Source organism: Heterostelium album, assembly GCF_000004825.1.
Source record: "Heterostelium album PN500 unplaced genomic scaffold PPL_contig17, whole genome shotgun sequence".
NCBI lineage: Eukaryota > Evosea > Eumycetozoa > Acytosteliales > Acytosteliaceae > Heterostelium > Heterostelium album.
The window spans coordinates 142,289-170,082 of record NW_008805094.1 but is presented as its reverse complement, the minus strand read 5'-3'; the positions used below and the strand labels follow the sequence as shown (position 1 = coordinate 170,082).

Sequence of the window (27,794 nt, the reverse complement as noted above, 5' to 3'; positions counted from 1 at the left end):
ATATTATTATATGTCTTTGAATTCATCCCAAATCACGTGTGATGTTACTATATGTCTTTGAATTCATTCCAAATCATGTGTTATATTATATTATATAATTTTATTTCTTTTTAAAATATAACGATTTTCTTTTTTTTTTTTTTTTGAGTTGAAGTTGATATTGTTGGATAATACCGATTTCTTTGACTAGTGTGAGTGTGGTGTTATATAAAAAGTAATCAATGATATGTAGTGCTAATATTCATAATCATATTTTTGTTATGATTACAAAGATAATATTGGATAATATATTTTTATGGTGTGTGGGTGGATTAAATGTAATATGTTTTTTTAGATTATTATTATTATATGAAAGTAATAAACTTACCTTTAAAGAGGTATGTAAATTAAGATATCGAGAACACTCAAACTAATACTAGAATATATAGAGTTTTTTTATTGCACACCGTAGGTCTCCTCAGCACTTTCAGATTCTCCTGGTTCCAGTAGATGCTGAAAAAAAAAAAGAATAAAAAAATTTTTAAATAAATATTTTAATTAAATTGAAAGGTGGGGATGCCTCCAAATTTGTTTTGAAGAGGGTTACGGTTTAAAACATTGATGACAATTTGCTTAGAGCATGCACTTCAATCATGATCATTAAACAAAAAAGAAATCAAGTGAATTTTTTAATGGGCTGGAAAGCAACATTGCACCTTGAAAAAATGCAAAACAAAGCTTTGGCGCAAAAAATTCGAAAAAAAAAAACAAAAAACAAACAACCTTAATGGTTCTTTAATTTTGATTTGTTTTTAATAAACAAAATTAAAAAAAGAACCAAAAAAAAAAAAAAAAAAATTAAATAAAAAAATCTTTTCAACATTTTTTTCGAAGTCTTTCGTTTTTTTTTTGGTATTTCAGACCTTCTTTGTATTGTTTGGGTGGACAATGTTTTATTGAAAACTGAAACATTCTAATTCTACAATTCAAAAGAAGAATTTTTAAATGTGACCTAATATATGTTTATATTTGTATTTTTTTCGCAGTTTTGGAAAAAGAATAAAATTTAATTTTTATTTTGTTTATTGTAAAATCCAATAACGACAACAACTAACAGATGAATCTTTGATTGATGATCGAAGTTCCATATTCTTCGTATTCTTTCTTTGATACTACATTACAGGTAAATTTGGCTTCGTTGGCAGCCATTGATCCTCCCAACCATGCGAGTAATTGACGTGTTGGTGGGTCAATGATTCTAATTTTAGTGTTTACTGGTGCCAATATCGATAGTTCCTTATAGAGTCTCTGAGAAAAACCTGGGAATAGAGTAGATCCACCGACAAGTAAGATATTCTCATAGAGTGACGATTGGATATCTGGCTTGCACATATTGATTGATTTAAAGGTGGCGGTGTGTACTCCCAACGACTTTTTGTTGATCAATCTCGGTTGGAACAGTGGCTCTGGACAACGGACTCTTGTCGAACCCAGTGATAAAAGTTCATCCTCTGAAATTTCATAGCTGAATGGGAATGAGTTTGAAAGACGAAGTTCGTTGTTGTAGTCGGTGGCAACATATCCAACCTTTTCTTTGATATCTGTTATTATTGGTTGGTCGAAATACGATCCATTCTCCGACTCTATAAGGTAGGCAAGATACTCAGTGATATCTTTTCCAGAGATCTCCTCAGTTACGAAAGCCTCGGTGATGGGGCGTCCATTGTAGACAGGCAGAACACGAGTCGAGTCATCGCCACAATCGACAACGACACCCGATCGGATATTTGCAGCCAACATCGCAAGCTGAGTGGTATTGGAAAAACTCAGACCTGGAGTGTGTAGCTTCTCAAAGAAGCATTCGGCAATCTTTTCGCGGTCCTCTTGGTAGGCGTTGGGATTGTCAGCCAACAGGACATTGTGTGAGGAGCTGTCAGCATGTAGACCTTCACCAATGATATTCTCCCAGAGCTCCTCTATGGCATCCCAATCGACTATCGAGGCATTCTGAATAGGAGAAGATCTACCTTTTGATTTCTTTAGATTGTTTACTTCGTACTCTCTGGCACATGAAGTTGGAGTGATTAACTTTGGAGTGAGATCTCCGGCGAAACCAGATTTAATTTTAAAACTACCATTGTCAATAACGATGGCTTTTCCGAAATCTATACTTTGGAAGGCTTCCATTTTTTTTTTTTTTGCTTTACTTTATACTTATTGAATGAGAATATATGGATAAATTGTATTTATATAATTTTTCTAAAATAATAACTTTATTAAACATAATAATAATAATAGTTATTATTGATATTATTGATTTTGGTAGTAATATTTTTTGTATTTTTATAGTTATTTGGATTATTTGTTTTTATTTTTTTATTTTTTGTATAATATTATTTCACTCTATTTATAACATTTAGAAAAAAGTAAATAAAAACGATAATAATAATAAAAATTAATTATCTAAAATATTCCTATGATTTTCAAGTCATTTCTTGATTATTATCATAACTGATAGGATTCCTTTTTTAGGAATATTATTATAACCAAAAATCTTAAGATTTGTTTTTTATTGTTTTTTTTTTTAATTAATTTTCTCAAGCATCAAAATAGTTAGTATTGTGAGTACAGAGTGGTATATAAAACTCGTCATTTTTCTCATGAATGATTGGTCTTTTGAAAAAAATTACCCTAATGGTGTTAGATTCCTCTCAACTTGGTCATCTGAGTGTTTTTGTGGTTGTTTTTTTTGTGTTTTTTTTTGTATGCATTTTTGAACACACCACCACATTTATTTATTACCCCACATTCTCGACCACCACAAATTCTCAAAGACAATATTTGCATTATGTTAATTTTAATTATTTTTTATTTTTGACAACACACAAAATAGATAAATAACAATTTTTTATTAATTTCATTTGAAACTTTGCAATGTTATCATAAAATTAGTAAACTATTTGATTTTACTTATCCGATAGATTACAATACAATATTCACATAAACATAGATTTATTTATTTTGCAAAACACATGTCCTAAATATATTTTATATTATATTTTTTAATAACCAGAATATTCTAATAAACTATGAGTTATTACTAATAGATTGTAATATTACCTTATTAAGTTAAATAATATATTTCATTGCCCTAAATATTAATATAAACAAAGATATGTTAAATGAATATTAAGGATTTATTTGATTTCTTATGTGATCGGTAGATAAGCTATTTTTATATATTCGATTAAAAATAGAGAAAAGATATAGTAAATATTCTATATGATATGTTTTTTTTTTGATTTTGTGTTAATAAAAAAATAATACAATTCTTTATTAAATACATGTTAATATAAAATATATATTATTTTTTTGGTTTGTTAATATAATGTATCATGTTAATCTTTTTGATTAAATTTTGTTTGTTGTTGTTGTTGTTTAATGTTGTTGTTGTTGAGCGACAGAGAGGATGGATGCAATAAGGGTCAATATCATCTTTGATTTAACCTCAACAATGTCCTCTGGCAATAGGAAGATACAGCCACCGAGTTTACGGGTGATAGAGATTGTGTATTTGGCATTGAGGAGTTTCTCTTCTTCAGAGATGCTACCACGATGAACGAGGTTGTAGTCGACGCAGTTTCTAATGGAGTTGAGGAGGTCGAGGAAGAAGATAGAGTCGGTGAGAGACTTGTCTTGGAAGCTCTCCATTCTCGAGTTCTTTCCAGAGGTCTTGACACGGTCATTGGCCATCTTGACTAGCTCGCTGTCAGTGATATCACGACCGGTACGATTCGAGAGTGACTTGAGAATGGACATGACGTTGTAACGCATCATTTGCCATACCAATGCGAGTGTCAATGTTTGATTGCCGTCGTGGATATCGGTACCACCGATACCGACCAACGAGAACTTCATGTCCTTGGCAATGTTGACGGCATAGTTACAGTTCTCGACTTGCTTGAACTTGATCATCGGTACTTTCTCATTGACTTTTTTCCAGTCGACACAACCTGGGTTGATCTTATCGAGTACTCTGAGAATGACCAAACCGTCACGCAAGTCTTGGAACAAGTTGTTGACAAACGGATCGATACCCAAAGAGTTAATCCACAATGCGAAACATCTTGCCTCACGTGTACCCTCAGAGTTGAACAAGAAAGCATCGAGACCAGCTTTCTCTTCTTCAGTGAGTGGTTCCAATCCTGGAATTGTATTGAACAAGTTCTTTTAAAATAATAATTAATATAAACAAATTTATATTGTTTTTTGTTTAATAATTAAAACTTACAGCAACAAATGCAAGATTTAGTTTTGGATTTCCCTAAATTAATATTAGTGATTAGCTTTGTATTTTCATTGTCTATAAAATGAATAAAGCTAGATACATACTTTAACAATGTCATTTGGTTTGACGAATTTACGACAGTTGATCTTCTCTGCTTGATCTAATAAACGTTTGGCACGCTCTTGTGGATCTGAAGTCTCTAGAGGCGACTTGTCGCATTGTGCGGGAGCCAATTGGTTGAGGAGAATAGTGTAGCACTCACTGTCCTTGATATCACCAGAGAAGTTAGTGACCTTACGTGAGTGACCGGCCTTCTTGAGGTGATAGTTGAACCAACGAAGCAAGATTTGCTCAGCTGGTAACTTCAAGAGATCCTCAATAGATTCTCCTGGTTCCAACAAACGGAACAACTCTGGGTGATGAGCAAGCGAAATTTGTGAAAGCAATCCAATTCTCAAGATTTGCCATACAAGACCCAAAATCAAATGTTCTGTACCAGCATTGATATCTTTTTTGTTTGTTATGAATTGATTTTAACTAATTAGTTATGTTTTGTTGTTGTTTGTTTTTTCATATTTGCTCAGTTAACTTACCATTGGCACCAATGTTTACAACTGAACAACCGATCGCTTTGGCAGAGTTGACAACGATGTTACCGTTCTCGGTCATTTGGTATTTGTTCATACCGGTCTTGGTGTTGAGAGCACGCTCGTCAATGGTGTCTGGAACGGCATAGTTGATAAGTTTGCAAAGAAGAATACCGTCCTTTACTTTCTCGAACAGATCCATGTTGTTTGGATTGATTGGGAGACGAGCATCAGCAACAGCGTCACCCGAGAGCACGCTATTCATATGCTCAGCAAACGAGACCTTCTCCTCCTCAGAGAATGAATGTGTACCAGTGGCAGTAGCCAAACGAGTTACAACATGTTGTGAGAATGCAGAGTGTTTACCCTTCTTCAAATGTTTAATAACCTAAAGTTATTAAATTAATAATAAAAAAAAGTAGGGAAAAAAAAAAAAACAAAATATTAATATTTTTATTTGCTCTGTTAAATGATATTAGAATCAATATATTACCTCTAAGAACTCACCAAACTCAATTGCCCCATTACCATCGTGGTCAACTTCATTGATTTGAGCTTGAAGTTCAACATGTGGAATCTTTTCACCCAAATCACTGGTAATTGATTCCAATTCTTGAACATCGATCGAACCATTACCGTCCTTGTCAAACTTTTTAAAGACTTCGATGTAGTGTTGAATGTCTTGTTCGCTAAACTCATTCTTGTATGGTCTAGCAAGTTCTTGGAAGTTTACAACCATTTTGCTTAATTATTCTTTGATTAATTTTATTTATTTTTTAAATCGAATATAAATGTTTGAAATAAAATTACAATGAATTGAATGAGTGTTGAAAAATAACAATGAAGAAAGATAGTTTCAACCCAAAAACCCAAATTTACCTAACTCATTTTAACTTCACAGATTAATTAAAAAAATTTGGGTTTACAATTTTCAAACAATTTTTTTTATTTTTACTTTTATAGTAATAAGTTTTTTTTTAAATATTTTGTACTCTAACAGGTAATTTAATATTTCTTTTTCTCAAAAAAATTTGAAAAATATTAAAGTTCTACTTTATAAATCTTGTTTTCTTTTATTAAAAAAAAAAATAAAAATCATATCAAATTAAATTAAAAACAAAATCTAAATAAAAGAAAATCAGGTAGATAAAAAAAAAAAGAAAAATTATAACAATGAAACAATTAATTATGTAGCTTTGACATAATGCTGATTGATTAATCGGGTTTTGTGCAATTTTAAAAAAAAAAAATAAAATAAAAAAAAAAATAAAATTTTTTTTAGTGAATTTGTGTTGCACTATGATTTTGGTGGCAAAAATGATGCTTTGATGTGTCGTTTTTTAAACTTTATTTTATATTTATTATTTCATTTTATATATATCTTTAAATAGATCTTAAATATAAGATCTACTATTACTTTTTCTCCACTCACTTCACTCCTCTCCGAACAACTTCACTAAAAGAGTCAATTAAACTTGATCTCTTTGTTATTATATATCTGAATCATCATCACCATACATCTATCAAAAATAGATTGTAATTGTCAGTCAAAAACAAACAAACAACAAACATTCAATAAATTTAGTTAAACAATCAAATCGAAAATCAAAACTGTTTTTTTCAAACATATATATAGATACAATAAGATAAAGAAATGGAACAACCATGCCCAGAAAGGATTTGGACAGATATAGGTGTAGCTTTTTCAATGGGTTGTGTATTCTCAACCATTGGTAATACATTCAGTGGTGTCAGAAATGCACCAAGAGGTGAAAGAATCGTGAATGCATTCACACTGGTCAGAAAGAATGCACCACGTCTTGGTGGTAATTTTGCAGTTTGGGGTACACTTTTCAGTGGTTTCGACTGTACACTCGCATATATTAGAAAGAAGGAGGACTACGTCAATCCGATTGCTGCCGGTGCTCTTACCGGTGGTGTTCTGGCGGCGCGTGCCGGTTGGAAGGCCTCTGTAGTCTCGGCGGCATTCGGTGGTGCCTTCATCGGTCTCTTTGAGGTATTCCAACACGTCATCGAGAAATTCAACTCACAACAGAAACACGAACAGATGCTCATGTACGAACAACATCAGAAACTACTCCAAGAGGAACAACAAAAACAAAAACAACAAGCTGCCGCAACAAAATCAAAATCTAAACGAAAAGATGATGATGAATTTAATTGAAAAATAAATAAATAAATAAATAATAAAGGGAACGAAAAACAACTTTTAATTAAACATAGTAATAGGATCGTATAGTAATAGTATATGTTGTAATAAAAAAAAAAAGGATGAGATGGATATTATGATTTGATTTATGAAGATAATTTATTAGATGGATAAACAACATGATAATGGTTTTAGATGTTTGAAAGAGCAGTTACACCTGGAAGTTCTCTTCCTTCGAGTAACTCTAGGGATGCACCACCACCAGTGCTGACATGGCTGACCTTATCTTCAGTTCCATACTTGGCGGCACATGTGGCGGTGTCTCCACCTCCGATGATAGTAATGGCACCTTTGGTGGTGACCTCTACAACTGCATCCATAACAGCCTTGGTACCAGCTTCAAACTTGTCAAATTCGAATACACCCATTGGACTAAATTCAGTGATTATTATTTGTTGGTGGAATGATTAGTATATTATATTTTTTTTTTGTGGTTGTTTTGATAGCTTACCCATTCCAGACAATAGTCTTTGCTTCTGAAACAACCTTTTTGTTGATAACATTGGTCTTTGGACCACAATCCAATCCCATCCAACCACTTGGAATACCTTCATCTTCATCAACAACTTTAGATTCGGCGTCCTTGGCGAATTTATTGGCAATGACATAGTCTACTGGGAAATAAAGATTAACATTGTTCTTCTTTGCCTTTTCAATGATATCATGTACAAGTTGTTCTGCAGAGTTTTCACAAAGTGAAGCACCAATCTATAGAAGTAAGTTATATTAGTTTAGTTTTGTTAAATTTTAATATAATGTTATTTTAATTAATTACATACTTGTTTGTTATCAATGAATTTCTTAAAAGTAAAAGCCATTCCACCACCGATAATCATAGAATCGACTTTATCCAACATGTTCAAGATCAACTTGATCTTGTCACTGACTTTGGCACCACCCAAAATGGCCAAGAATGGCTTGGTTGGTGATTCGAGAGCCTTGGCAAAGTACTCCAACTCTTTCTTCATGAGGAAACCAGCAGCACGCTCATTGAGTTGACATCCAACCATAGAGCTGTGTGCACGATGAGCAGTACCAAAGGCATCGTTGCAGTAGACGTCACCGAGCTTCGAGAGTGACTCACGGAACTTCTTTACGTTCTCTGGGTCGGCCTTGACCTTCTTGCCGGCGGCATCGACACCGGAACCTTCCTCTTCGATGTGGAAACGCAAGTTCTCCAAGAGAATGAGTGAACCTTCGGCTGGTGCGGCACAGGCATCCTCGACTTCCTTACCGACGCAATCGTGAAGGAAGATGACCTTCTTGTTCAAAGCCTTCTCCAAGACTGGTACGACTGGAGCCAACGAGAATTCCTTCTTTACCAAACCATCTGGACGACCCAAATGGCTCATCAAAACAACAGAACGAGCACCGTGTTCCAAACAATACTTGATAGTTGGCAATGAAGCGTCGATTCTTTGAGTGTTCGTAATCTTTCCATCTTCCAATGGTACATTAAAGTCTACTCTATAAGTTGTTTATAATAATGATGTAATGATGATATCAATATTTTTGTTCTATATCTATATAGATTTCATTTTAAAACATACCTAATTAAAACACGTTTACCTTTGACATCAACTTTGTCAATGCTTAATTTGTTTCCAATAGATGCCATTATTATTATTTCTTTATGTGTGTATAATAGGTATTTGTGTTGATTGAAGTGTTTAATTTAATGGATCCGGATATTTTTTAATGGTTTAAAACATCACAATGAAAATACCACACACCTATTTTAAATTAAAAATGATTTTTTTTTTTTTATTTTTTTTTCAGTGAGTGATGTTCATTTTTATCTGTTTTAAACCACATTTGGGGAACTACGAAAAATAAATTGTTGCTTGTTGTTTATCGTAGTTAACAACTAATTTAGTATTAAAAATAATCATGATAAACTCTTCTTTAAGATTATTATTAAGTAATAAAACATCGAATATAAAGAATGCAGTAAACTTGAGCAGAATGTTTTGTTCGACTACTACTAGTGGTGCTTTTCCAATTAAACCAATAGTTCCATCGTTGTCACAGTTGATCTATGATAAACCATTGAGAAGAGTATTGTTCAACGTGCCAGGCAGTGATAAGAGAAAAGTTGCTAAAGCTGTATTGCTATCCAATAAGATCGATTCCATTGTTTTGGATATAGAGGACGGTGTTGCCATCAACGCCAAGCAGGAGGCACGTGATGAAATAGCGCGTTCCGTACAGAACGATACCTATGTCACTTCGGAGGTGTTGGTTCGTGTCAATGGCGTTGACTCTGGTCTGCTGGAAGACGATCTCAAGATGATTAGCACGATAGCTTCTTACATCGATGGTCTTGTCATTCCCAAGGTGGACGACCCTTCGCATCTCATCTACATCACAGAGATTCTGCGTCATGTGTACGGCGTCAAGAATCTCAAGTTGCTGGCATCGATTGAATCGGCGCGTTCACTCATCTCTCTCAAGGAGATATGTCGGTATGCACCTCCAGGTTCCGACGCCAACTTGCTGGACGCGCTAATCTTTGCGTCTGAGGATTATTGCGCTGACACTGGAATCACTAGAACACCAGAAGCTACAGAGTTGTTGTATGCGCGTTCCTCGGTGACCACTCACGCCATCGCTCATGGTCTGCAGGCAATCGACATGGTTTGTATCAACTACAAAGATCCCGAGTATCTGAGACGCGAAGTTCAAGAGGGTATCCGAATGGGATTCCACGGAAAGCAGGCAATTCATCCCAATCAGATCGATGTGATTCGCGACGCCTATCGACCATCACCCAAACAATTTGAGTTTGCAAGTAGAATCGTCGAACAAAATGAAATCTTCCAGGCACAGGGCAAAGGTGCATTTGAAGTCGATGGTAAAATGATCGATATGCCAATGGTGAAATGGGCAAAGAATATTCTTTCCATTGAATCATTCTATCCTCAACGTGAAGATGCATCCACCGATCAATGGTTGCCGAATAATGAAGCAGAGCAACAACAGAAATAAAATATATAATATATATTATTTCGGAAAATAAAATTTTTTTTCTTCATTTAAATTAATACCAAATATTTTCTTTTGGTGAAATATATATTTCTAATATCTCCCTCTTAATACTTGTTAGTTTTAAAATCAATTTTAAAACTTTAATTTAGAAAGACAAAAATTTTTTTTTAACCTCTATTTTTTTATTTTCTAACACTAGAAAGATTAACCAATTTTTTTTATCTCTATCTCCAATGTTTCCTAGAAAACAAGAGAGAAACTTTTGTTTAATTTGATGGTTCAATATCAATCAAAGGATGAGAAGATCAAGGAACTGAAGTATATATTAGTAAAAACTAAATTTATAAATACTAATTATTATGAAATTATTTGAATAAATTAGGATTAAGTGAGAGAATATTCAAAAAGTGAATTCATTTTAGCAATAAAAAATTGTTCTCTTTTGTCCTACAATTAATAAAAAAAATTTTAATAGAAAGTTAACTAAGAGAAAGTTTATTTTCTTTGAACTAGTTCTAATAAATAATCCTCAATTTTTAAATATTCTATTTTTGAAACTATTATTGGATCCAAAACCTAGAAATTGTTTGGATCTGATTGATAATACTTTCTTTGAAAAAGTAATTTTTAGATTAGGAATAAAATCCGATCAAACTTAAAATTTCAATCACACTATCTTGCTGTTGAAAACAAATTTTTTACTTTATTTTCTTCTACATTATATTATAAATCTTCCAGTAGGAAAACAATCAATTTAAAAACCAAACCTACAATAAGGTTGGTTTTCAAAAAGACACTGAAGTAAATATCCTATAAATTAAAGATGAAACTACAGTTCAAAATCAGTTAATTTAGCGGGATATTAAGATAAATCCAAGAGTGATAACAAGATCAATGAACTAAAAGCAAATTTGAAGATAAAGGAGACTAAAATATAAATATTTCTAATCATTATATAGTTTGAAGACAGTAATTTCTTTGTTATTTATATTTATTTTATTATATATTCATTTTTTTATTCAGCAGTTGTTTCAAGTGTTGTGTTGTTGGTGGTAGTGGCTGTGCTCTCTTTTTCTTGACCGTTACCATTGGTAGAGGTTGTGGAAGAAGAGGCAGGCAGTGCCTTTTCTAAAAGTGCAATCTGTTTCGTTATATTACTCTCAAACATTTCTGTTTCCTCTGGCTTCTTCATGTTTACCAAGAAAGTATGAAACTTACCCTCTTCAAAGGCTGTGAATCTTAATGATTTCTCTGTTGGCATTTCAACCTTCATCTTGGCGAAAATAGCAACATTCAAAGCGGATCTCTTTGATCCATCAACATTTAAAACTATGAAAAGCAAAAGATAATGATTAGATTTATATTTATATTGATATTAATTATGATTGCTATTATTTTACTTACGTAATCTTGATTTACCATCAGTATTCTTATTCAATTTCAAAAGACCGACACCTCTCTCTTTGTAAGTTTCATTCAATATGTATAGTTTTGCCTTGGCTGAACAAATTGTCTTTTCATCCTCTTCACCTGTTACGATTTGTACTGGTTGTAAATTTTCTAAATAATCATAAAAGATAATAATTATTAGTGCTAATTCTATCGAGGAATGTTATTGATAGAAAATAAAGACATACGTAGAATTGGGACATAATTAGAGGTACTATTATTTAGATAATCTTCATCACCACCGGTGGTAGATGCACCGGCTTCACCATCGTTTGACTCTTGTGATTCACCTACTTCTGTTGTGGTTGTAATACTATTATTATTATTGTTATTATTATTGTTTGTTTGTTGCTTTGCGTTGAATCCAGATGAAAACGATGATGTCGAATTTAAATCGAATGAGAATGGTGATGTCATTGAGCTAAATGATGAGAATCCAAATGAACTCTAAATAAAATATAACAAAATTATCAATTATCAATATAGTGTTCATTAATAATATTGTAACATAACATACAGCAAATGGTTTAGAGGGGTCTGGATTGGATGATGTAAATGTTGCAAAACTCCATGGTGATGAGTTGGTTGGTTTCTTTTCGTCGGTATTTTCGGGTTGTTGTTTTTCAGTAGTAGTAGCTTCTGCTTTCTTTTCATCCTTATCATCGTCTTTCTTCTCTTCTTTTTCATTCTCTTTCTTTTCATCTTCTTTCTTCTCTGCTACGACTTCTTTTGTTGATTTCGATTGATCTGCAGCAGCTGTTGTTTCTGTATCTTTTTCTTTTTCTACCTCCTGTTCCTTCTTTTCCGATGATTCAGCAGGAGTAACTTCACTTTCTACTCTCTGTTTCTTTAGACTTTGTACTTTTGATTCCGATGATCCCTCTGAAGATGCATTGTCAACAACAGGTTGCTCTGTTACAGTCTGTGATGTTTCATCTTCATTTAATGTACGTTTTTTATCTATAAACATATAACAAATCAACAATAAATTCAATAGTTAATATTAAATTCAACTATCTTTAACTAAAATATCGATCTCTATCATTACTACTAATCATACCTGTCATTTGTGTCCAATTAATTTGCTATTGTTAATAACTAGAATAATGAATGATACCCTTATGATTCAATAATTCAACAAGTTAAAATTTAAAAAAATTCAAAAAAAAAATTTGCAAAACAAAAAAATTTTTTAAAGAGGGAACATTAACATTTGGCGTTGACAATAATAATCTTTGATCAAGTTCATGTGATCATTCGTTTTTAATAGCAATACAATCAGATTATAAAAGTTTAAAAATATGAAGAATGATAAATTAACTGTGAAATCAGATTATGTTTATATTTTATTTAAAAATGTATATAGAACAAAAAAAAAAGAATAGTTTTAATTAATTGTCGACAACGAACTATTACTTACTAATGTTTAATTAAATCGATTTAATATATATATTTAGTCATTATGTGCATAAATTAAATTTAGTAAAGATGGAAGAGATGCTAAAAGAAATGTGTTACTAGTTTACTTTGGTGAGATGGGGCCAATAACATCAGGTCTAAAAGTTATTAAATTTCAAGCGGCTGATCAAACTGCTATCATTAGATGTTACTCAGAGTAGGTATTCTGTATTCATATTCATTCTATAAAAAAATTATAGTATCTTTTTAGATTTGAATTCAATTGTTCTTTTATTATTGATATTCATATTAATTTAATTATTTATTTATTTATTTATTTAGATGTTACTCTGCAATTTGGGGTGCACTTACACTGATGTGCAAAGTGGAAGACAATCCATGTATGCTAGAGGTGATAAAGATGAGTGCATTCCTTACATCATTGGCTTCACCGAATAGATTCGCAATTAAACCTTAACACAACAACGTGGTTGTTAACTTGACTGCTGCCTGCCATTCGGATATCTAGTTTCCAAAATCCAATGTTTGACATATGAGAAACTTCATTTTATTGGCGATTCTAATACCGTAGTTGTTGTTATTGTACAATTTCAGTCAACCACTGCCACCACCACCACCACCACCCAATCAATTAAGCAATCACTAAGCTATCAATTTTGTAACGATCAACTCATTCGTTTAGTAAAATGGAAAAAGGCAATAGAAAGTGAAATAATAAGTGTATTTAATTCCAAAGGTAATGATACACTTTTGCGAATATAAATATTTTGAATGGTATATTATTAATTTAATCAATAATTATTAAAGCAATCATTAATGTTCACCTCAATAACGCTTAGTTTCTTGTTATCATATGATATCACATCAGCAGTTAACTCCCCACACTTACATATTTTTAATATCTTTTTATTTTTGTTTTTTTTTTTATTTATTTATTAATAATATTAATGAATGAATGAAGTAACAACATTGTGTAATCAATTAACAATGTATTCATGATTAAAATAATATTAGTCAATTTATAATTATTAAACCATACATATTATGTAAAACAAACAAGATTGTTGTTTTAGAGGAAGAGGTCATCCCTTAAAGCCAAATGGTAAAATAAATAACAGTTTTGTAACAATCAATGATGCAATATCAAATCAAATAAACAAGTCAGTATAATTCAAGTTGTCTGTTCAATAACGATTGGTGTGATTTTGTTTATTTTTAATCTATTAGCGATTGGTATGTGAATCATGCACGTTCAGGTTACCGCTTGATCAACGAACCGGTAAGGTGTGGTATTCAAAATAATGAGAAATATTCAACAAAAAAAAAAAAAAAAAAAATAAATATATAATACTTAAATGTGATTAGTGATGACGATTGAATGTTTATTCAATTCAATTATCCTTTCTACCAAAACCACTGTAGCAGCGTAGCAACAACAACAATCAACAATTATATACAAATTAGGAAATATAAATAAATAACAATAATTTAAACATATAATTTATATAACCTAACAGTAATAATAATATCAAATATAAAATAACAAGACAAATCGTGGTCTTTTGTCTATCTCTTCCAAATTTGATTTGAGGGTAAAAACGGTCGAAAATTCAAACAACAAATTAAATTATATATACAAAGTTTGATTAAACTTTAATCTGTATATATTTGTGTCACGCTGTTAGATTATATTTAAAACATATTGTTTATATGAGTTTTATTATAATTATGAGATTGTTGACTCTAAGATGTGATTGTAGTTGTTTTTTTTTATTTGTGGAAGTGGTTTGTGTTATTTTTGTGGTAATCTATAAATTATTAGTTTTATTTATTCATGTAGTATCATAACTATTTTATTACTACACCAGTACCATTTTTTTTTATTATTATTGTTTTTTAAAAAATAACAACAATTTGTAAAGTGGAAAAGCTGGGAATTAATATTAAGAATTACTTTTTGGGATCGAAAATGTTTAATTTTTGTCTGTTTTGATGATTGATATTAATTAATTGTGGTTTATTTGTTGATTAAAAGTGCTAAATTGGAATTGGTATGAATCTTTATTATTTAGATATTATTACTATTCCTAACTATATTTGTTGATTTGGTTGGTTTAAAAACAATATATATTTATAAATAGTATTGCAAACAAATATTAACTAATCATTTAAATATTGTTGTTTTTTTCTGTTGTTTGTTGTTTGTTGTTGTTGGGTGGGGTTTGGCTTGTTTGGATTTCCTAATATTAATCAAAATTGGACTGATGATGATGATAGTAATAATATCACCAATTAGTTTATTGTCGATTTAAAACATTTATTTATTATGATTCAGAAAACAAAAGAAAAAAAGAACAAATTAGGAAGATACTATCTCTCTATCTAAATAATAAATTAAATTAAATGTTGTTTTGGATTTCCAGATGGTAAATAATATTAATAATTTGAGGATAGCTGTAGCAATAGTAGTAGTTGTAGCAATAGTAGGAGGAATAGAGTGGATTCAAGAGTACAGCTAACAACTTTAGAGGATAAGAAATAGCACCTCAGCTCCATGTAATAGTAATTGACATTAAAAAAATCAATCCAAAAAACAACAATAGTAAACAAACAAATCAAACTCAAAGTAATATATATTTCAAATTTCCAAATTTAAATATCTATCTATAAGCTCAATATAGGTGAATCATTTTTTTTTTGTAATTTCTTACCATAAAAGTTTATAAATTAATATAATTCATTATTCTACTCATTGTCACTTGTTGTTGTCGATATTGTTTTTTAAATTTGATACGGTTACTACAATCTTTTCTAATCTCTATCTCTATCTATTTATCTAGTATTTCAAGCGTGTTTGTCTTTTAATCTTTTAAAAATAATCAAATTCTTTTTTTGAATTAATCAGATTAAAGAAAAATAATAGAAAATATACAATATTATTAAAAAACTCATTGTCACTTGTTGAATGATACATTCAATTTAAATAGCCAACTTTTAATTTCAATTTCCGAACAACTCAACACAACCAAGTTCTTTAGAATATTTATTCTCTGGAAATTTGGAATATTTTTTTATATAATTTTTTTTAAAAGAAAAGTATTGTTTTTATTATTATTATTAATATTGTGTAATAAATTTATTATCTAAAAAATATGAAATTCAATATTATATTATCAGCACTTTTAGTGTTGTTAGTATTCAATCTTGTCAGTGGTAATGAAAATGGTAAGTTATAAAAAAAATATATAATAATAAAAATCTGGAAATAACTGGAAATATTAATTATTATTATTTACATATTATTATAATAATTTTAGGATATGGTGGATGTAGTTGTGCTGAAGATTGTAATGATAAGAATTCTTGTACTACTGATGCTTGTGTAAATGGAAAATGTGTAAATACCCAAATCGCCTGTGATGATTGTAACAGTTGTACAGTTGATTCGTGTGACTGCGATAAGGGTTGCGTTCACAAACCAATGAATTGTGATGACAATAACCAAATGTACCTATGACAGCTGCTCAAATTCGTACCCCTGGCTGCACTCATACCCCAATCAGTTGTGATGATAATAACCCATGTACCGCTGATAGCTGTGATTGTTTGAAGGGATGTATACATACTCCAATGAACTGTGATGATCACAACTCATGTACACTAGATCAATGTACTCCAACCGGATGTACCCACACACCAATCGCCTGTGATGATTGTAACAGTTGTACAGTAGATTCATGTGATTGTGATAAGGGCTGCGTTCACAAACCAATGAATTGTGATGACAATAACCAATGTACCTATGACAGCTGCTCAAATTCTACTGGCTGCACTCATACCCCAATCAGTTGTGATGATAATAACCCATGTACCGCTGATAGCTGTGATTGTTTGAAGGGATGTATTCATACTCCAATGAACTGTGACGACCATAATCAATGTACTTTGGATAAATGCTCCCCAACCGGATGTACCCACACACAAATCACTTGTGATGATGGAAACTCGTGTACCTTGGACAGCTGCGACTGTGATAAGGGCTGCATTCACAAGCCAATTGCGTGCGATGATAACAATGCATGTACCTTGGATACCTGTTCAAACTCCACTGGAAAATGTGACCATACACAGATCTGTTGTGACGACCATAATCAATGTACTGATGATTTTTGTGACTCTGTTAAGGGCTGTATGCATACATCTGTCATTTGTGAAGATGCCAATCAATGTACACTAGATTATTGTGATAAGGACAAGGGCTGCCAACACGTTCCAATGAAGTGCGACGATCATAACAGCTGCACCATAGATTCCTGCAACTGCGACAAGGGCTGCCAACATGTTCCAATGAATTGCGACGACCATAACATCTGTACCATCGATACCTGTTCCAATTCTACCGGCTGCGTTCACACCCCAATGAAATGCGACGACGGAAACGCCTGTACTGAAGACAGCTGCGACTGTGTTAAGGGCTGCGTTCACAAGCCAATTGCATGTGATGACCACAACGTCTGCACAGTCGATAGCTGTTCAAATTCTACTGGTTGTTGTCATACCCCTATCAGTTGTGATGATAATAACGCCTGTACAGTAGATAGCTGTTCCAATTCTACTGGCTGCATTCACGAGCGTATCAAGTGTCCAAACATGGGTCCATGTTTCGATAATATTTGTGATGCCGCTGTTGGATGTTACCACCGTCAGCGTCTCTGTGATGACAACAACAAATGTACAGTAGATAGCTGTTCCAATTCTACTGGTCAATGTACCTACACACCAATCACTTGTGACGATGGAAACTCGTGTACACTAGACAGCTGTGATTTATTGAGAGGTTGTATACACACACCCATTACATGTGATGATTGTAACAGTTGTACAGTTGATTCTTGTGACTGCGATAAGGGCTGCGTTCACAAACCAATTGCATGCGATGACCATAACCAATGTACCTATGACAGCTGCTCAAATTCTACTGGTTGTACTCATACCCCAATCAGCTGTAATGACAATAACGCCTGTACAGTAGATTCGTGTGATTGCGATCGTGGCTGCCAACACATCTCCAAGACATGTGATGATAACAACAAATGTACCACTGACAGCTGTTCAGTAACCACCGGTGACTGTATCCATACTCCTTTGATTTGTGACGATGGAAACTGCTGTACCGTTGATAGCTGTGATTGTTTGAAGGGATGTATTCATACTCCTATCAACTGTGATGATCACAACGCATGTACCGTAGATTCTTGCTCCGCCAATGGTTGCACTCACTCGCCTGTCAATTGTGATGACGGAAACCCTAACACCACAGACACCTGTGATTGTACAAGAGGTTGTATCCACACACCATGTGCTTAATTCATCTAGATGAAAATCTTTAAAATCATGATATTAATTTTATCAAACAAAACATTAATCTACAAACAAATAATAATAATAATAATAAAAATTAATTTTTAAAAATATGGATTGTTAATACAGAACAATTTTTTTTTTGCTCCAAATGTGAAATCGTAACGTAAAAAAAAAAAGTGAAAAAAAAAAAAAAATCTTCACACTATTTTTGATTTGACAAAATCCATTTCACATTTGGAGCAAAAAAAAATTGGTCATAGATTGTTTATTGTTTAAATTGGTAATAGTCATTATAAAGTAATAATTTGTCAAATGTGTGAATCTGAGAATGATCTATACGGGGATGAGGGCATGCAGGTTGAAATAGATAAGAGCGAATCAACTAAAGAGAATAAACTAGATAGAGAGAAATAAGTCTAAGAAAAGGATAGCCAAAGAGTTAGAAACAATATTAATAGATGCACAAGAAAATATGTTAATAGTGACTTACCTCCGTTTGAAAAAAAATGACAACCTGACTGGCAATGATGGTTTGTCTTTTCGTGCCTCTCCACCTGGATTTAAATTTATTCTCGTAAAGAGAGGACAAAATGCATGCCTGCACTTCTGTTCAGTAAAGTTATAAATCGTGTTGACGGACAAAAGAAGTCTCTCAGAGAACACTGCAACTTCCTGGATCTTCAAAGTACATCTCAGTTATAGCAAAGGGTCTTGAGAAATTCAAACAGCTAAACTTGGTTGAAAGTAAAGATGGAAAGGAGTGCTATGGAGTTTACATTGATCATATTAAAGAGGTACAGGAAATGGTAGCTAAATATTTGAAAGATAATCCTAAAGTAAGTAAACGGTGAAGATAAACATTGTATCAAATGTATGTATTCCTATTATTGTTTCTCTTGCGTCGCGGAAACGATCTGTACTGTGATACAACTAAGGATAGAGTCAATCATTGGATATTGGTAGTGTTGAAACAGAGACAAGCAACGACGACAAACAATACATGTTGAATTTATATTGTAGCTTGCATCTCGAAAGCTACAATATTATTAAAGACAATGTTAAGAAGTGTGATAGAAAAAATTAAAAAATAAAAAAAATCAAAAAAAATTGTTGGCATCACCACGAGTTTTTTTTTTTTTTTTTTTTTAAGTTTTAGAAATTCGCAATGACTATTTGATCAAAATTTTTAACTGCAATTTATATATGTGTAAAAAAAAAAAGATAAGTTTAAAGTAGCAGAGTCTTAGATTAATTATCCAAAAAAAATTTTAATTTCATCTAAACTATAAAAATTTATTTTTGTCTACCATAGTATTTTTTGACTTATACAAATTTTTTTGCATTTTCTTGCACTAATTTCACATTTGGAGCAAAAAAAAAAATCGTTGTGGCAAATACTCGGTTAGCAAAAAAAAATTAATGAGGGATCATGTGAAAAAAATACATTAATGATCATTTTATTTATTGTTGTATTATTTTTTTTTTTATTGTCTTTGACAATCATTCTAGAATGATATTTAGTTGTAGGATATTGATATGTCGATTCAATATTAATGCCGTTTGTTAAGGTTTTATAAGTACTAAACTTATGCTATATTTCAATTTGCAGATTCGTGTTATTTATTCTTGAAGCGATGCGATTAACTACGGATTAAATGGACAGAGTGTATGTTAACTCTGATTATAAAAAATGAAAATTCGATATATTACATTACAGATCAAAACAAAACAGTAAAAACCACACAATAACATGACAAAAACAATAAATATAATCATTAAATACACTTAATCACTTTAAGACAATCATATCTCAGTTGGAACTTCACATTGACAATTTTCACGGTCCATATAAAAAAATAGATGGAGAAACTAGGATAGTGACGGAGCAAATTTTTATTAAAAACTATGTGAGTTGTGGGAACTCATTTAAAACGACGACTTTCTTATTGTTAGAATCCTTAGAACAGAAAAATACGAAATTAGAAGGTTGTCTATTTATTTCTAAAATGATGAACATTACATTTTGAACATTCATTCAAAAAGAGTAGAGAATCAATTATTTTTATTGTTCTTTTACATCTAGAATAAAATTAATTTACACCTTTCTATTGGTAAATCATTTAAATTCAAATTTGGTAAGAATGTACAAAAAAAAAAAAAAAAAAAAAACAATTGTCGTGTCAAAACTTTTGTAATAATAACATCATTCATATCAAACACCATTGTGTTTTTTCATGTTTATTTTACGTCTCCCAAAAAAATATTAGTGTGTGTTTACGAAGAACGCGTTTTCTCTAAAAACAAAAACAAAAAACCAAAAAAACAGCTTGTTTTAGCCCCAGAAAATTTTACGCACCAAAATTTCGCATGAAAATTAAACACAAAAGGAATGGTGATCGCGAACATGAATGTCATATTTTTCCATTCGGATATTTTTTTAATCTTATTTTGTGTACCAAATAAAACAATCCAAAATCATTATGACTAAAAATAATAATAATAACAATCCAATTTAATTTAATTTTAAAATAATATCAATCAATTAGTTACTCTAATTCCTTTTTTTTTTTTTATTTTCAATTGATTTTGTTATTTTATTTTTAACCTTTTAGTTACAATTGTTGTCAGTAGTTTAAATAATAAATATTATTATTTTTTGCAAGTCGATCAAAAAAATATTAAATAATAAACAGCAACCAAACTTCACAATCCCAAGTTCCCAACATTTTAAAATCACCAAAATTTGACATTTTTTTGCTAATAAACTATGTTATTTTAGCACTACATCACTGAAATTTAAAAATAACTCTACATATATTTTAAAACTGTGTGTTTTTCAAAAAACCTTAGAGTTTCAACTTTTCAAGCTCACTTTCCTTTCTGTTGTTTCAATAACAATTGTCATTATTGTGGTTGAATCTATTTTGTATTATTAACATTGTGTATTGTTCATAATATCGTTTATTTATTAAAAATAATTCAAATAATTAATTGCCTGTTGTATTTTCAAAAAATAACATATTTTTATTGTTTTTTTTATTTTAATATTTATTTATAAATATAACAATCCTTCATGCTACCAAAGTATTGTAAAATTAAAACTATTCATAAATTGATTGTTAAGGAACATAGAACTTAACATTTACTAGTTTACAAGTCATTCAATCAGTATCAATAACAGCTAATTATATAATATATAGAGAGAGAGGTAAATCACATATCAATAATTATCTTTCTTCTAACTAGCTAGCTAATGTGTAAAAATAATCTAGTTAATAAAATAGCTAGTTTGATGGCACCCAATAACTCAACACTGGATTCACCGAGTAGTTTATTATTTCAATCAACATCGATAGCAGTAACAGATAACAGCCAAGATGAAATCAATAATAATAGTAATAGTATCAAAGATAAAGAAATCATAGATGATAAATCGTCACAAATGAATGATATATCACCTGATAAAGATAGTAGTAGTAGTAGTAGTAGTAGTAGTAGTAATAATAATAATAATAATAATAATAAAATTAAGTTTATGTAGTCAAATATATTATAGTTGTGTAAATAGTTATTTTAAAAATAGTAATAATAGTAATAATAACAGTAATAATAGTAGTAATAATAACAGTAATAATAATAGTAATAATAGTGATAATCAAGATAAATCAATAGATTCACTACCAAATTTAATTATAAAACTTATATTAAAGTTTGCATTTTTTGGAATATGGCCATCGTTTGATTTCTTTAGTTTGGGTCGTGTATGTAAAAAATGGAGAAAGTTGGTGATGGGTGTAGTGACATGTATGAAATTAGAGGAGTTCTATACCGATGAACAGCGTCAGTGTGAGTTTTGGATGAATCTGATACGTAGGTGGTTCAATAGGTTCGCAGAGTGTCACGATCGGCGTCTCTGCTTCTTGCGTGTCATTGCGCTGCGGATGGGTCTCTCGGCGAAATACATAACCTATCTGGTGCAGGACATCTACGAGCATTGCAACCAGGTGGATCTGGATCTTAGCTTCAACCGACTCGGCTCTGACGGCGCCAGAATCATAAGTAATCGACTGGTAAAAGACGATGGACGTCAAACACTTTGCTCGCTCAATCTGGCGAATAACAAGATTCTCGATTCCGGTGTGGTAGAGCTGGCCAATGCACTGAAACACAACAACTCGATTCACACTCTGAATCTCTCACAGAATATGTTTGGAAATGAGGGATTGACTGCGCTCTTTGAGACGCTCGCTAAACACAATAGCACGATTACCGATTTGAATATTGAGGGTTCATCACTGTACGACGCGACTGGCTGCATCGCTAGAGCTCTGCAATCGCCGACCTGCATGTTGACACACCTCAATATCTCGGGAACACAGTCGTTCGACTCGAATGTCGTTGACATTGTACTGCGGTCTATCAACAATCGGCTTCAAGTACTCAAGGTGAACGACAATCAAATCAATCCCGACTCATGTGGCTATCTTGCCGATTCGCTCAGCAAGCCCGACTGCCGACTTGCCGCACTGGAACTCAACAACAACAACATTGGTGACGATGGTCTGTACGAGTTGATCAGGTTTTTCAAGACCAACAGCGCACTCCAGACACTCTCACTTCGCAACAACAATCTCACATTCTGTGGAATCAGTCATCTCTGTCACGCTCTCAGCTATCCGAATGTACAGATACGCGACCTCGATCTCTCCAACAATCCACTGTCAATCAACGCAACTCCATACCTCTCTTTTCTCTTCTCAAAGAACCCCAACAAGTCGCTGCAGATATGTCGTCTGCGATTCTGTCAGATCAGTGACTTCGGTGCACAAATGATTAGCCAAGCTCTCTCTGACAATACAACACTCACCTATCTCGACCTGAACGGCAACAACATGCACCCTGAAGGTTGTCAGCACATTTCGAGACTACTCGCAAAAAACACGTCCATTCGTACTCTATTATTAGGTAACAACTCGGTTGGTAATACCGGTGCTCGTTATATATCGGATGCGATCAAAGTAAACAAAACACTGACGACTCTCGACCTCGAAAACAATGGAATAACGAGTGAAGGAGCTCACAATATCATAGAGGCGCTGCAGGGCAACGACACACTGAAAGACATCAACCTTTGGGTAGCAAACGTACCTAGGAACTTAAGATTATTTTTGAAAAAATCGAAATAAAAATCACACCAAACAACAGAAATATTCTTTGTAAAGTTCCAAGAATCGTGTTGCTTGTGCAAATCAACGATTAATTGGAACCGAAAAAAAAGAATCGATTCCACCCCCATATATTCACCAATCTTAACTTTTGATAATGTTTAAAATCACTTGATTGTTTTTTTTTTTATTTTTTTTTTCCAATATTTTTGAAAATTTTCTCACCCTTTTTACAATTCCTAACTTTTGGGTAGCGATATTATGATCAAAAGATGGGTTACCTCCTCATAGGGTGCCAAAAATGAACACTTTTTTTGTTTTCACTTTCTGACATCATCAAATAGTCTTGTTGAATCAAAAACACAATAAAAAAAAATAGATCTTTTACTCGAATCTTTAAAAATGGAGAGCAAGAAAAAAACATAAATTTATTTAATTCATTTTTATAAAACTCATAAAAAACCTCCTAATTTAAAGTCTATCAACTGTCAATCTTTGGCAATCAAATCATTCCAAAATCCATCAAAAAAATTTTTGACACTTCGTTTTTTTTTTTTTTCAAACATAGCCAAAGTGTTTGATATTGTTACATTTTTATATATTTTTATTTCTTTTGCAACAACATAGAAAATCATCACAGAATCCGTATTCTGGATTATTATTAGCCAACCCTCACCAAACAAAACGGTCCAGTGACCTTTAAGCCCACAAACACCCCTATGAATAATTTCGTCACAGTTTTCAATCAATTATCATAGCACAAAAAAAACATAACAAAACATCATTTATCTAATTTTATTTCAACTAATCAATTAATTATCTATAAATCAATCAATCAATCAATCATTAGTTTTTTTTTTTTTTCATATTTTTTCAAATCCGACACATAAAATATTTATAATTCGCTTTAATCTTAAAGAAAGTTAAAACTTTAAGAATCATTTTTACATACAAGTTATTATTTATTTGTTTTTCATTATTTTCTTTTTATTTAAAATTAATTACTATTACTTCAAACAACACATCTCTAATAAATAATAAATATATAATCAATTTTATAAATGAGTAGGAATTACAGTAGTGATCAAATAGAGAAACAATCACTTCTTCTAAATGGGTAAGGTGTTAAAATAATACTATTAAACATCCATCATTAGCAATGTTCTTTCAAATAAACAAATAATTGAAAAAAAAAAACGTTCAAACATTTAAAAACTCACCACTAATATTTAGTTGGTGGTGACTCTTAATATATTGGTGTTGGTTTTTTTTTCACAAAGTTTATTTGTATCGGTCAAATAGAGACACATATAGTTGCGTTTTTTGATAATATTATAGAAATTGCAAAATGAAAGGAGCAATTAAATCTTAATAAAATTAAATGTACTAATATTTATATTTTTATTATTTATTTTTTTAATATATTATTTATAAATGGAAATTGAATTATTAAGTGATGATCATTCAGCAAATGACAGAAAAATACATGAAAGAAAAGATACATATAAATCGGTGGCTTTGATCACTATTGGTGTTATTACATTTTGTTATGTTATTGTAGAGTTGGCAGCTGCACTTTATGTTGGATCTTTGACGTTGTTGTCCGATGGTTTTCACAATTTGACTGATGTAGCATCACTTTATATTGCTTGGTGGGCACAGAGAGCCGCTAAAAGAGAATCTGACGATAGTATGTCCTATGGTTGGGCACGTGCCGAAGTACTCGGTGGTCTTACCAATGGTTGTTTCTTGATTTCAATGGGTTTGTACGTTGCTCTCGAAGCGGTGCCACGTATCATCAGACCGGAGCCAATGGATGAAGGTCTCATCTTTATGGCTGTTGCCGGTGCTGGTTTGGCTATCAATACCATTGGAACTATTGTTTTTGCTGTCACCGGACAGTCACATGCTCATTCGCATGGTGGTGGCGGTGGTGGTCATTCACATGGTGGTAGTAGCAGCGCAAAGAAGGAGAAGGATCATGGACATTCTCATGGTGGTGAGAAGAAGGAGAAAGATCATGGTCATTCTCATGGTGGTGAAAAGAAGGAGAAGGCTCATGGTCATTCTCACGGTGAAAAGAAGGATAAAGAGCATGGACATTCACATGGTGAGAAGAAGGATAAGGAGCATGGACATTCACATGGTGGTGAGAAGAAGGAGAAGGCTCATGGACATTCACATGGTGGTGCTGATCATCATGATGAAGACGATCATCACGGACACGGTCACTCTCACGGTGGTGAAAAGAAGGAGAAGGCTCATGGACATTCACACGGTAGCAGCAGCGACGACAAGGGATCGATCAAGCACGAGACATTCGGATTCGAAGATCCGGAGAAGCAAAAGAAGAAAAAGAAAAAGAAGAGCGGTGGACATGGACACGGTCACGGTACTTGCTTGGGAATGGATTTGAATATGTTTGGTGTGTTTATTCATTTTTTGGGTGATGCCGTTGCATCGTTGTTTGTTTTGGTGACCGGTGCCATCTTGCGTTACTCTCACGGCAAATGGACAATGTATATCGATCCAGTCAGCAGTATTATTATTGTCAGTCTCACATTGGCCAGTGCCATTCCATTGGTGAAGAGAGCATCGTTGATTCTCTTGCAACAAGTGCCATCCGGTATCGATATGGATCGTATTCGTAGCAAGATCAGAAGAGTCGAGGGTGTCCTCTCGTTGCACGATCTCCACGTTTGGCAGTTGGTCGACGGAATGGTTGTCGCTTCAGTACACGTCGGTGTGGAGGAGGGACTTGATTTCTCATTGGTCGTCGGAGCCATCAAAAAGATCTTCCATCACCAAGGAATTCACTCGACTTCGATCCAACCAGAGTTCATTCACCGTAATCTCCAAGACGATGGATTCTGCATTCAAAACTGTGTCAAGGATTGCGATGAAGATTGGTGTTGTAAGAAATCAAAAGAAAGACTCGTCGAGAGAAACAGATTATATAGTGCCGACATTGAAATTGTTTAAAAAATGATCATTAAACAACAAACAAATATTAATTTTTATATATAATATAGATAATATTATACCGATGATACAAACAACAACAACAACAACTAAACAAACAATAAAATAAAATAAAACATTTTTGAAATATTTTGTAAATATTTACAATAAATAAATAATAATACAATAGATAATTATTAATCTACTATTTATTTTTTCGATTGGATTCGATTTATTTTAAATTGATATAGTTCCTTTGATTAAAGTTGTAGCTTGTCCACCGATCCAAGGTTGGCCTTCAAAGTAGGTAACTAAAATTCTTCCATCTCTCTGACGAAGTGTTCCCTGTCTGACAAGATAGGATTGTGCTGTTCTTCCTCTGTCTGGGAATCCTTGTTCCTGGAGGAGACGAGATAGGCAAGCGTTGGCGCTTCCTGTGACTGGATCTTCAACGACGGTGTTGTGCTCAATACAGAACGCTCTGATTTCATAGTTGATTCCTGGCAATTGATTTTCTTCATACACTCCATAAATAGAGAATCCATCGACTTGGAACTGTTGTGGTAAACTAAGCAATGCTGCCAAGTTCTTTGGTACGAATGCAAGTACATCCAATGCACTCTTGAGACGAATGATAAGCCAACGAATACCCATATCCACGGATGCCGGCAAATGGGCAGTGTCGATAGTCGCGCTAATATCGAGGGCGTCGGTCAATACCGAAAGCTTCGATTGGTCGTAGATCTGTGAGACATTTCCAGGTGGAGAACGGAATGATAGTGTTCGATCAGCCTGAGAAGGTTCTCCGGCGATTGCAATCTCCACCAATCCTACACCGCATTGCTGAACAATGCGATTTGGTGTCTTTGTTTGTATTCCATCCTCTAGCAATGCATGTGCAGTTCCCAGTGTTGGATGACCTGCAAACGGTAGCTCTTTCTCTGGTGTGAAAATACGTACTTGATAGTCTGCGTTTGGTTCTGTTGCTGGTAAAATAAAGGTAGTCTCTGAAAGATTTGTCCAACCTGCAATCTTTTGCATTTGTTCAGGGCTCAAACCATCGCTTTCCATTATCACAGCCAAAGGATTACCTATTTATAGTTGATCCGATAAGATTTGTAAATATATATCACTAGTGATATTTAATCTAAATTACAATAAATGAAAGCTTACCCTGCAATGGTACACTTGTAAATACATCAACTTGCTTGAATTTTCTATCTTTTGAAATTGTTAACATTTGTGTGATTAATATCTCTATATTACAAAAATAAATAAAAAGTTTTAAAAGTATAAAAAAAAAAAAAATGTTACATCAACAATAAAATAAATAAAGAAGGATTGAGAATGGATTAATGACTCAT

The 27,794-nt window shown here is 32.5% G+C and overlaps 12 protein-coding genes across 12 annotated transcripts; 7 read left to right on the top strand and 5 right to left on the bottom strand.

Moving 5' to 3' along the window:
• Positions 1–466: 466 nt before the first annotated feature.
• act24 (actin) lies at positions 467–2,166 on the bottom strand (the record flags this gene model as incomplete). The annotated part of the gene is made up of 3 exons (XM_020578428.1): positions 467–492; positions 1,095–1,785; positions 2,032–2,166. 3 exons carry the CDS (start codon positions 2,164–2,166, stop codon positions 467–469), a joined length of 852 nt encoding a protein of 283 aa, XP_020431663.1.
• Positions 2,167–3,417: 1,251 nt separating this feature from the next.
• fimD (actin binding protein) lies at positions 3,418–5,593 on the bottom strand (the record flags this gene model as incomplete). Its single annotated transcript, XM_020578427.1, has 5 exons — positions 3,418–4,206; positions 4,271–4,303; positions 4,372–4,775; positions 4,861–5,242; positions 5,348–5,593. 5 exons carry the CDS (start codon positions 5,591–5,593, stop codon positions 3,418–3,420), a joined length of 1,854 nt encoding a protein of 617 aa, XP_020431662.1.
• A 915-nt stretch (positions 5,594–6,508) lies between these two features.
• On the top strand, positions 6,509–7,039 carry timm17 (mitochondrial import inner membrane translocase subunit 17; the record flags this gene model as incomplete). Its single annotated transcript, XM_020578426.1, has 1 exon — positions 6,509–7,039. The coding sequence occupies one exon, from the start codon at positions 6,509–6,511 to the stop codon at positions 7,037–7,039; it is 531 nt and encodes a 176-aa protein (XP_020431661.1).
• A 176-nt stretch (positions 7,040–7,215) lies between these two features.
• On the bottom strand, positions 7,216–8,702 carry pgkA (phosphoglycerate kinase; the record flags this gene model as incomplete). Its single annotated transcript, XM_020578425.1, has 4 exons — positions 7,216–7,456; positions 7,536–7,792; positions 7,864–8,551; positions 8,635–8,702. The coding sequence occupies 4 exons, from the start codon at positions 8,700–8,702 to the stop codon at positions 7,216–7,218; spliced, it is 1,254 nt and encodes a 417-aa protein (XP_020431660.1).
• Positions 8,703–8,974: 272 nt separating this feature from the next.
• clybl (HpcH/HpaI aldolase/citrate lyase family protein) lies at positions 8,975–10,072 on the top strand (the record flags this gene model as incomplete). Its single annotated transcript, XM_020578424.1, has 1 exon — positions 8,975–10,072. One exon carries the CDS (start codon positions 8,975–8,977, stop codon positions 10,070–10,072), a length of 1,098 nt encoding a protein of 365 aa, XP_020431659.1.
• Positions 10,073–11,087: 1,015 nt separating this feature from the next.
• Positions 11,088–12,588, bottom strand: PPL_07588 (Ran-binding domain-containing protein; the record flags this gene model as incomplete). Its single annotated transcript, XM_020578423.1, has 5 exons — positions 11,088–11,401; positions 11,477–11,632; positions 11,710–11,968; positions 12,039–12,481; positions 12,582–12,588. The coding sequence occupies 5 exons, from the start codon at positions 12,586–12,588 to the stop codon at positions 11,088–11,090; spliced, it is 1,179 nt and encodes a 392-aa protein (XP_020431658.1).
• A 234-nt stretch (positions 12,589–12,822) lies between these two features.
• Positions 12,823–15,813, top strand: PPL_07587 (Rpp14/Pop5 family protein; the record flags this gene model as incomplete). The annotated part of the gene is made up of 7 exons (XM_020578422.1): positions 12,823–12,905; positions 13,005–13,136; positions 13,262–13,382; positions 13,535–13,621; positions 13,677–13,714; positions 14,168–14,219; positions 15,781–15,813. The coding sequence occupies 7 exons, from the start codon at positions 12,823–12,825 to the stop codon at positions 15,811–15,813; spliced, it is 546 nt and encodes a 181-aa protein (XP_020431657.1).
• A 279-nt stretch (positions 15,814–16,092) lies between these two features.
• ecmB (extracellular matrix protein ST310) lies at positions 16,093–18,307 on the top strand (the record flags this gene model as incomplete). Its single annotated transcript, XM_020578421.1, has 3 exons — positions 16,093–16,165; positions 16,258–16,365; positions 16,461–18,307. The coding sequence occupies 3 exons, from the start codon at positions 16,093–16,095 to the stop codon at positions 18,305–18,307; spliced, it is 2,028 nt and encodes a 675-aa protein (XP_020431656.1).
• A 469-nt stretch (positions 18,308–18,776) lies between these two features.
• On the top strand, positions 18,777–19,460 carry PPL_07585 (uncharacterized protein; the record flags this gene model as incomplete). Its single annotated transcript, XM_020578420.1, has 3 exons — positions 18,777–18,834; positions 19,007–19,140; positions 19,455–19,460. The coding sequence occupies 3 exons, from the start codon at positions 18,777–18,779 to the stop codon at positions 19,458–19,460; spliced, it is 198 nt and encodes a 65-aa protein (XP_020431655.1).
• Positions 19,461–19,994: 534 nt separating this feature from the next.
• PPL_07584 (uncharacterized protein) lies at positions 19,995–24,841 on the top strand (the record flags this gene model as incomplete). The annotated part of the gene is made up of 8 exons (XM_020578419.1): positions 19,995–20,035; positions 21,454–21,512; positions 21,589–21,835; positions 21,888–22,065; positions 22,750–22,868; positions 23,118–23,322; positions 24,750–24,787; positions 24,808–24,841. 8 exons carry the CDS (start codon positions 19,995–19,997, stop codon positions 24,839–24,841), a joined length of 921 nt encoding a protein of 306 aa, XP_020431654.1.
• A 62-nt stretch (positions 24,842–24,903) lies between these two features.
• Positions 24,904–26,451, top strand: PPL_07583 (cation diffusion facilitator family transporter; the record flags this gene model as incomplete). The annotated part of the gene is made up of 1 exon (XM_020578418.1): positions 24,904–26,451. The coding sequence occupies one exon, from the start codon at positions 24,904–24,906 to the stop codon at positions 26,449–26,451; it is 1,548 nt and encodes a 515-aa protein (XP_020431653.1).
• A 216-nt stretch (positions 26,452–26,667) lies between these two features.
• PPL_07582 (PhzF family phenazine biosynthesis protein) lies at positions 26,668–27,670 on the bottom strand (the record flags this gene model as incomplete). The annotated part of the gene is made up of 2 exons (XM_020578417.1): positions 26,668–27,521; positions 27,604–27,670. The coding sequence occupies 2 exons, from the start codon at positions 27,668–27,670 to the stop codon at positions 26,668–26,670; spliced, it is 921 nt and encodes a 306-aa protein (XP_020431652.1).
• Positions 27,671–27,794: the final 124 nt, after the last annotated feature.